Here is an 8,305-nt window from a genome sequence, read left to right on the forward strand (position 1 = left end):
TTCATTCATGTAATAAATCGGCTGCAGACGTAAAAAATAACAAATGAATTTTCCTATTTCCAATTTTCCTATTATCATTTATATTAAATGTATTTTATTTCTTTAATCAAAATTTGTTTTCTCTCTGCAATTTTTTTCACATTTCTTTTTTCACTGGGATCTAATGATACCTCATATTTGACCGAAGTATATACGTTAGTGAGAATTCATTGCATTTGTCTATTGCGCAGACGCAACTTTATTCCCACAACAGCACATCACTGGGCTTAGCGGGGTCACAGTGAGGCGTGGTGGACCTGACTTCTACTCCCAGGCCCATTGGCAATTTATTTGGCGAACGTGTGCTAGACACGCTGGTGATTTCCTCGGAGGGGGACGACCACTCCGAACAAGAGGCGATAGAAGGTGTGGAGGGCGAGATACCCTCTATGTCCCAGCTGCGGAACGTAATCCGCGCCTTCTTTAAAAACTCTGTCCTTAAGGGCAAGGGCGGCGGCCGAGGAATGAAGAGAAGTCGTCCATCTAATACCCAGGACGACGAGTACGAGACGTCGCCACCGGAGTCAGATGTAGAGCAGGGACCGAGCGTTGACGTTGATGCTGCGATCCCTGTTTCGCTAGAAGTAATCCACTGCCGGCTGGCCCACGTGGACACCCTCCGGAAGAAGTCCTTCAGGCTTAAGGGCACGGTGTCAGGGGGTATGAAACGGGCCTTCATCCAGCTTAAGAGAGAGACGAAGGCCTTGGCGGCACGCGTACGGGAGCGGGGAGATGCGGGGTATCTGGCGGAACGCGTGGCAGCAGCGGAAAGGGAAGCAAACCGTTTGCGTCAAGCGAACAGTCTGTTTCAGGCGGAAATGATAGAGCTCAGGCGGCGTATGGACGAGATGGCGGAGGGAGCTCCAGTTCGGCAAGGGTGTGGCCGTGCAAGCGTCCATCCCGGTTGTGCGCACGATGCACACGATCCCAGGGGGTAAAAGCCCCGTGGTAAAGGTGGTGACACCCCCTGTTAGCCTCCCGTCTGTGGGAGGCCGCAAGAGAGAACTGAGAGAACCCCCAGGAGGCGGCCCTGCAAGACCGGTCTTTGTAGAAGAGGATGCAGCCACCGTGATCAAGAGACAAGTCACGGAGCTGCTTCAAAAGAGTAGGAGAGAGCTTGAGGAGTGGGTCGTGGAGCTAATGAACGGGGCATTATCTGGCCCAGCTCAGGGCGATAAGGAGCGACCTGCAGCGCAGCCTCCTCGCTGTCCCGATCCGCGGACTTCGAGCGAGTCCTAGGTCGAGGTCGCTAAGCGGGGCCGTCGTGCCCCGCAAACGAGGGAGACGGTGGTACGACCAGCCCGGACCCAAGAGAGGAGACAGGATCTCCCCCAACGGGAGCCAAATAACCAGCCCCTGGGCAGGGCAAGGAAGAAGAGGCGCAAACCTCGCCGGGCGGCGGCGGTGGCGATCCACCGCCTACCGGGGCAAGAGAGCCCGGTGTCATACGCGGACATCATCCGCACTGCGCGGGCCAGGGTCTCTCTCCAGGAGCTGGGGATTGCGGATACCCGTATGCGCCGGGACATCGGGGGAGGGATCCTAGTGGAGATACCGGGTCCAGAAGAAGAGGCGAAGGCGACCCGATTGGTGGAGGCGCTTGCTCCGGTCCTTCAGGGCGTGGCCGTGGTTACCCGCCCTGTGCGGAAGGCCGAAGTCCGGCTGACTGGGCTCGATGAGTCCGTGGAACCAGGGGACATTGTGGCGGCTCTCTCCGCTGGAGAGTTTGGGCTTAGCCGAGCAGAGGACATCAGCCTGGGCCCAATAAAGGAAGGCCGGGATAGAATGGGGGTGGCCTGGCTTAGGTGCCCGGCCGATGTAGCGGAGAAGGCAGCGGAGGTGGGCCGGCTGAGGGTAGGATGGTCCTCAGCCCGTGTTGCCCTCCTCCCCACCCTGCAGCTCCAGTGTTACAAGTGCCTGGAGTTTGGGCACGTCCGGGCGGTCTGTCGCAACGATATAGACCGAACCCAGGCGTGCTATCGTTGCGGCGAGGGAAGGCACATGGCCCATAACTGTGGGGGCAAGGCTCACTGCGTCTTATGCGCGTCCCGGAGTTTAAATTCCGGACACAGAGCCGGAAGTAACGAGTGTCCCTCGAGGTTGAAAGGCCGCAATGGCGCGAAACAACCCCTGGTGCGGAGGACCGAGGAACCGGAGGCAATGGAGACGGACCACAATGGACCTGGTCTTTCAGATTAATCTGAACTATTGTGGTCCGGCACAGGACTTGCTTCGGCAGATCATGAGGGAGCGGCAGGCGGGGCTAGTCGCGGTTTCGGAGTCCTGCTGGGTCCCGGACTCGCCCTGCTGGATCAGCGATTTGGACGGTGTGGCGGCGGTGGTCTGGTCCCCCCAGGCTAGACGCACTGTCTCGGAGATACTAGACCGAGGCCACGGTTTTGTGGCTGTGCGGTGGGGGGAATTAGCGGTGTTTAGCTGTTACTTCTCCCCCAACCGCAGGGAGGACCTTGAAAGGTTCTTGGACCTTCTCCGGGACAGTGTTAGACGCGTGGGCGGTAGAGCCCATCTAGTTCTGGGGGACTTCAACGCATGGTCTACCAAGTGGGGCTCCCGGGTGACCAACGCAAGGGGTGAGGCGGTAAAGTCCTGGGCGGCGGAGACTGGTCTCCACATCTTAAATGTGGGAGCCGAGTGGACCTGCGTCCGTCCCCAGGGCAGCTCCATTGTCGATATGCGTCAACTGCGGCGGTCCCGCTTGTGCGCGAGTGGGAAACCTGGGAGGGAGAGGAGTCCCTCTCAGACCACAGATATGTGGCACTGCGTGTGCAGCGACAGCAGAAGGTCGCGGACCTCAGCGTGCCTCGCTTCCCACGCTGGCGGATGGAAGAGTGGGACCATGACCTCTTCACGGCGGCAGTACTAGGTGCTGCGTGGGGCAACCCTGAAGACACAGGGTGGTCCGCTGAAGAGGAGGCCGAATGGGTCACACGCACAGCGGTGGATGCGTGCGATCTGTTCATGCCGAGGGCAAAGAAGAGCGTGCCCCGCCGGCAGATGTACTGGTGGTCGGCAAAGATTGCCGCTTTCCGTAAGGAGTGCATCTTCCGCCGGCGGAGGTACACAAGGGCGCGCGTGAGACGCACCCCGGAAGAGGCGGAGGTGGCTCGGCGAGAGTTCCGTCAGGCACAAAGGAGCCTCCGCGGCGCTATCACCACGGCGAAGAGATCTGCGTGGGACGAACTCACGCAGACCTTGGACAAAGATCCATGGGGCAGGCCGTACCGGATCGTATTGAACCGGCTAAGACCAGCCGGTCCGGCAGTGACGGAGTCACTGGAAGTGGGGGTAGTGCGGGAAATAGTGGAAACACTATTCTCACAGCGAGATGAAGAGACCCTCAAAGTACAAGGGCTCGCCCCATGGAATCCGGAATTTGCCGTGACTGCGGAAGAGCTCCGAAGTGTAATGCGTCGCATCGCTGAAAGAAAAAAGGCCTCCGGCATGGACGGGCTGACGTGCGCGATCTGGACGCGTGTGGCTGCGCTGGCACCAAGGCGCCTTGCGCGCTGTTTTACCCGGTGCCTGCAGGAGGGACGTTTCCCGCGCGTCTGGAAGCAGGCGCGCTTGGTGCTGGTCCCGAAGGACCGGCCGCTCGGGAAGCGCCCTTTCGTCGTTTAGACCGTTGTGCCTGTTAGACGAGGTGGGTAAGCTCTTCGAGCGGATCCTGGCGACTAGGCTGGAGGCCTGTCTCAGGGATGGGGGGGGGGGTCTATCACCCCGACAGTTTGGCTTCTGACCGGCGCTCTCCACGTGCGACGCAATCTTGCGCGTGCAGGAGATCGTCGGGGGCCACACCTCGCGGGGACGGGTATGCGTGGCGGTCAGCCTCGATATCCGGAACGCGTTTAACACGCTGTCGTGGCCTAGCATCCGGGCAGCCTTGCGGGGTTGGGACGTTCCGACCTACCTGCGAGCTGTCCTGGATAGCTATCTCTCGGACCGGTACGTCATGTACCCGTGCCGAGACGGGGAGGTCCGGTCCCACAGAGACCTGCGGGGTCTCCCAGGGCTCTGTCCTGGAACCTCTGCTGTGGGACATTTGCTACGACGCGGTCCTGGGTATCGAGCTGCCGCCACTGAGCAGCGTAGTCTGCTACGCCGACGACACGTTGGTGCTGTCGGCGGGCAAGGACGGCAGGGAGGCTCAGAGCCAGCGAGTCAGTCGCGAGGATGTCGCAGTTTCTCGCAACATTGGGACTCTCACTGGCGGCGCAAAAAACGGAGGCGTTAGTGTTCCGTCCTCCGGGGCGGACAGGTGGACCTGTGGAGGTCACGGTGGGAGAGGCCCGCGTGGCGACGCAGCCCAGCGTGAGATACCTGGGTCTTATGCTGGATGGGCGGTGGTCTTTTAAGACCCATTTCCTGTACGCCGCCGAGAAAGCCCGGAGGATGGCGGCGGCGCTTGGGAGACTGCTCCCAAATTTCGGGGGCCCGTGCGAGCACGTGCGGAAGCTTTACTCAGCCGTCGTGCACTCCGTACTTATGTACGGCGCCCCGGTGTGGCACGACGAGCTGGGGGACCGAGCTGCAGCCCCGTTTGTCGGGGTGCAGCGTATGGTTGCCTCACGCACTGTGAGAGCGTACCAAACAGTGGCGGTGGAAGCGGTCCGGGTGCTGGCCCGAGTGCCCCCGGCGGAGCTGATTGCCAAGCAGCAGGCGGAAGTGTTTCGGAGGTTCCGGGAACTTAGGGCCCAAGGGACGGTAGTGCCTTTCATGCGCGACGGGAGATGATCCGGCGCTGGAAGGAGCGACTTGATCGCTCACAGTGGGGCCAAAGGATCCTCGGTGCCATACGGCCCATTCTGGACCAGTTGCTGGACAGGCCACACGGAGAGCTGACCTTCCACCTCAGCCAGATTTTCTCCGGGCATGGGGTGTTTGGAGATTTTCTTTTCAGAATAGGGAGGGTCACCTCCCCAGTGTGCGAACATTGCAAAACTGCAGTAGATTCGGCCCAGCACACGCTGGCCGAGTGTCCAAGGTGGGACGCGGAAAGAGACTCCCTACGGGAGGTGATTGGAAACGACCTGTCCTTGCCGGCAGTGGCAAGGAACATGGTACAGAACAGGGCGAAATGGCGGGCAGTGAAGGCATTTGCAGAGACCGTAATGTCCGTCAAAGAGGACGTGGAGAGGGCCCGGCAAGGACAGCCGGTGCGAGGAGATCGGAGCAGAAGAAAGAGAGGACGGCAACCCTCTCCTTCTGGAGACGAGAGTTAAGGAGTACTCAGCTCCCCTCCCGGGAATGTCTCTCTGTGCGGGGAACATGTCTAGGAAAAACGCGGGTGGGGACCGCAGGAAGGGAGGAGTTCCTCTCGGCCATTGCACGTGGTCTCACCGGAAGTGGCGAGGGGATGTGGTGGTCCCATCCTCTCACCAAAGTATTGGAAGTAGTGGCAGTCTGCCACTTTTGCACGGGAGGGAGAGTCGGGATGTAATTTGGCTTTCCAGGGTCTCTCTCTTTACGTGCCTGAGGACCATAGAGGGGTTTAAGTGGGTTTGAGTCCCACACTACACTGGCCTTCCTCAAGAGGTCAGGGTGTGCGCGGGCATTTTCTCTCTTAAAAAAAAGGAGGCTGGGTTTAAAGGTGGCCGTCCACAAGACGGAGGCCATGTGGTTCCATGACCTCCCGAAGAGACGAATGCCGAAACTCAGCCTCAGGGTAGGTGAGGCACGGGTCGAGGTAGGTACAACTTTCAAGTACCTCGGTCTTCACCTCGATCCGAAGTGGCGCTTCGACGAGCACTTTGCTCGTTTGGCCCCTAGGGTCGGAGGAGTCGCCAACTCCTTGGCGAGACTCCTTCCGAACCTCGGGAGCCCGCGTGAGAAGGTCCGCCGTCTCTTTACAAACGTGGTCCACGCAGTGGCCCTGTATGGGTCGCCGCTGTGGGCGGAGGTCGCGGCGGGAGCGGGCGCGAGGAGCAAGTTTGGTTTGCTCCGCGCGGCCCAGAGAAGAGTAGCCTTCCGCGTAATCCGCGGCTTCCGCACGGTGGCCGGGGAAACGGCGGGAGTGCTGGCGGGGATATCTCCCTTAGCCCTCCTTGCACAACTGTACTCGGCTCGAGCTGTTGCAGAAGGGCGTGGAGGGAGGTGCCCTACGGGAGGTCCTTGTCAACTCGGAGCGCCAGGCCCATCAACAACTCCTCCAACGTTGGGAAAAGCTCCTGGGTGAGCCACGTGTTTAAGCCCAGGAAGTTGTCCGGGTCGTCCGACCTCACCTTCGGGCGTGGTTGGAGAGAGGAGTCGGACGCCTCACTTACCATGTGACGCAGGTGCTCACTGGGCATGGCTGCTTTGGTGAGTACCTGTGTCGCATAAACAAGGAGCCGACGACACAGTGTTACGCGTGCGGGGCGGCCAGTGACTCGATGGACCACACGGTGGAGGAGTGCCCCGAGTGGTCCAGTAAGCGCCGAGAACTGGTCGCCAAGATAGGTGCGAACCTCTCCCTGAAGGATTTGCTCAGAGCATTGGCCTCCGGGGATGAGGACATGTGCGGCGCTGTGGTCTCGTTCTGCTCCGAGGTCTTGGAGCGGAAGAAGGCCGCAGAAAGGAAGAGAGAGAGAGAGCCCCTCTCCCTGCAGCGGGACCCCGGGGCCACGTGCGAGCGGGGTGCAAGATTGCCCCCGCTTCCCGCACGCGTCCTCGGGGTCTTAGAGTCCCTACTTGACAGTAGACCCCTCCCTGCCAATTCCAACTGCGGGGGGAGCTGGGGCGGCGGGTGTTGGGGGAGCCGGCTCCCTCGTTAGCCCGTCGCCCCGGCGGGGCACATTTCGGGTACGAGATGGTACGCAGCAGCCTCTCCGGGTGAACTCGTCACCCGGGGAGGAAAATATCTGCTGCGGGAGTCGCGACGAGTCGGGGTGGAGGCCCTGACTCATCACTGCACGCGGCCCCAGTGAAGGAGCGGCGCGGTGGCGTGTGTCCCGCGGCGCCGCTAAGTTAATGGTAATGCAGGGAGGAGGACAACGGCCCTTTTCCTACGAAAAGTGTGCTCGAGGGAGGATCAAGGCTTTGTCCTAACACAGGGGTACTGGGCCCTCTCTACGACAAGCGAGAAGGCACACCATAAGGGTTTTAGTAGGTATATTCTCCCTGACTCGAGGGCCAGGGAGAAGTGTCCCACATAACCCCGGTCCCTTCCCTCGGGGGCCGGGGTATCTGTAATGGATTTCCCTCATGTAAAAAAAAAAAAGTTAGGTTTCTGCGGAAACTCTGCCTCAGGCCGGAAGGCAGACCAGATGCCCCTGCCAAAGCGCAAAGCGCGCAAAAGAGGCCCATGACAGTCGTAGAAAAGAAAGTCAAGTAGGATTCCTTCTCCTCCGATGACTCTGCGCCTCGCATTTCCGGCAGTTGCTGGGCTGACGGGATGTTGGAGTGGAATCAGGAGAGTACTAATGGGGGGAAAGTCTTACCTTCCGCGGCTGTTAGAGGAGGCTCTTCCACTCCCTCCGTAGAGGCTTGCCTCCGGAGAAATAAAATTTTTCTCTTTAATTCGATGAGGGGAAGGGGATCGGCCCCTTTTAGGCCGCCGCGGAATTCTGGGAGAAGCGTCTTTTCCTTTGGAGAGTTTGACACTAAACTACACAGGAGATGCGGGCGGGGACTTATATTCCCTATTGCACGTGGTCCTTCATACCCTGGCGAGAGTGAGATGTGGCATCTCTCTCGCCACGGGTGAGGAGCACATGCTCCGTGCTGAGTGGAGGTAGTCACTCGTAATGGTGGTGACGACACCGAATTGCGTCCTTTTCCAGGCATACCGGGACCTTCTCCTAGACGTTAGGCTACCGAGAGGTTTTAGTGGGTAAAAAAACCTCTTTCAGAGGGAGTCCCACATATCCTTATCTACCTTCTAGGAGATGGGAAATGCATAAAGCATTTCCTCTCGTAAAAAAAAAGTTTCTGTAGGGAAAGAGTGCAGGAGAGGGGCTCCGCTGGTCCTTCGTCCAGACGTGTGCAATACGATAATGTGCGATGTGTGATACAAACAAAATATTTTATACGTCTCAACTCAAATGTCCATTCGGTTTTGACATGTTCCGCGCATTGATCAGTCAATCCTAAGAGCGCCCACACTTCGAACTTTAACCATAACATATATACAGGGTCCGCCACTTAAATCCGGACAAAAATTTTTTTCTCGAAAAAGTTGTTTATTACAGAAAATATGAAAAAACATAAATAGACTGCTTTATAGCTGGGTTAAGGGATCTTTTCTGAGACATTTTACTCAATGTATCCG

The 8,305-nt window shown here is 58.7% G+C and overlaps 1 protein-coding gene across 1 annotated transcript; it reads left to right on the forward strand.

Moving 5' to 3' along the window:
- The first annotated feature begins 4,449 nt into the window (after positions 1-4,449).
- Positions 4,450-4,791, forward strand: LOC109862716. The gene has a single exon (XM_020442836.1). It carries the CDS (start codon positions 4,450-4,452, stop codon positions 4,789-4,791), a length of 342 nt encoding a protein of 113 aa, XP_020298425.1.
- The last annotated feature ends 3,514 nt before the right edge of the window (positions 4,792-8,305 follow it).

Source organism: Pseudomyrmex gracilis, unplaced genomic scaffold (assembly GCF_002006095.1).
Source record: "Pseudomyrmex gracilis isolate BER0280 unplaced genomic scaffold, ASM200609v1 scaffold_2253, whole genome shotgun sequence".
Classification (NCBI taxonomy): Eukaryota; Metazoa; Arthropoda; class Insecta; order Hymenoptera; family Formicidae; genus Pseudomyrmex; species Pseudomyrmex gracilis.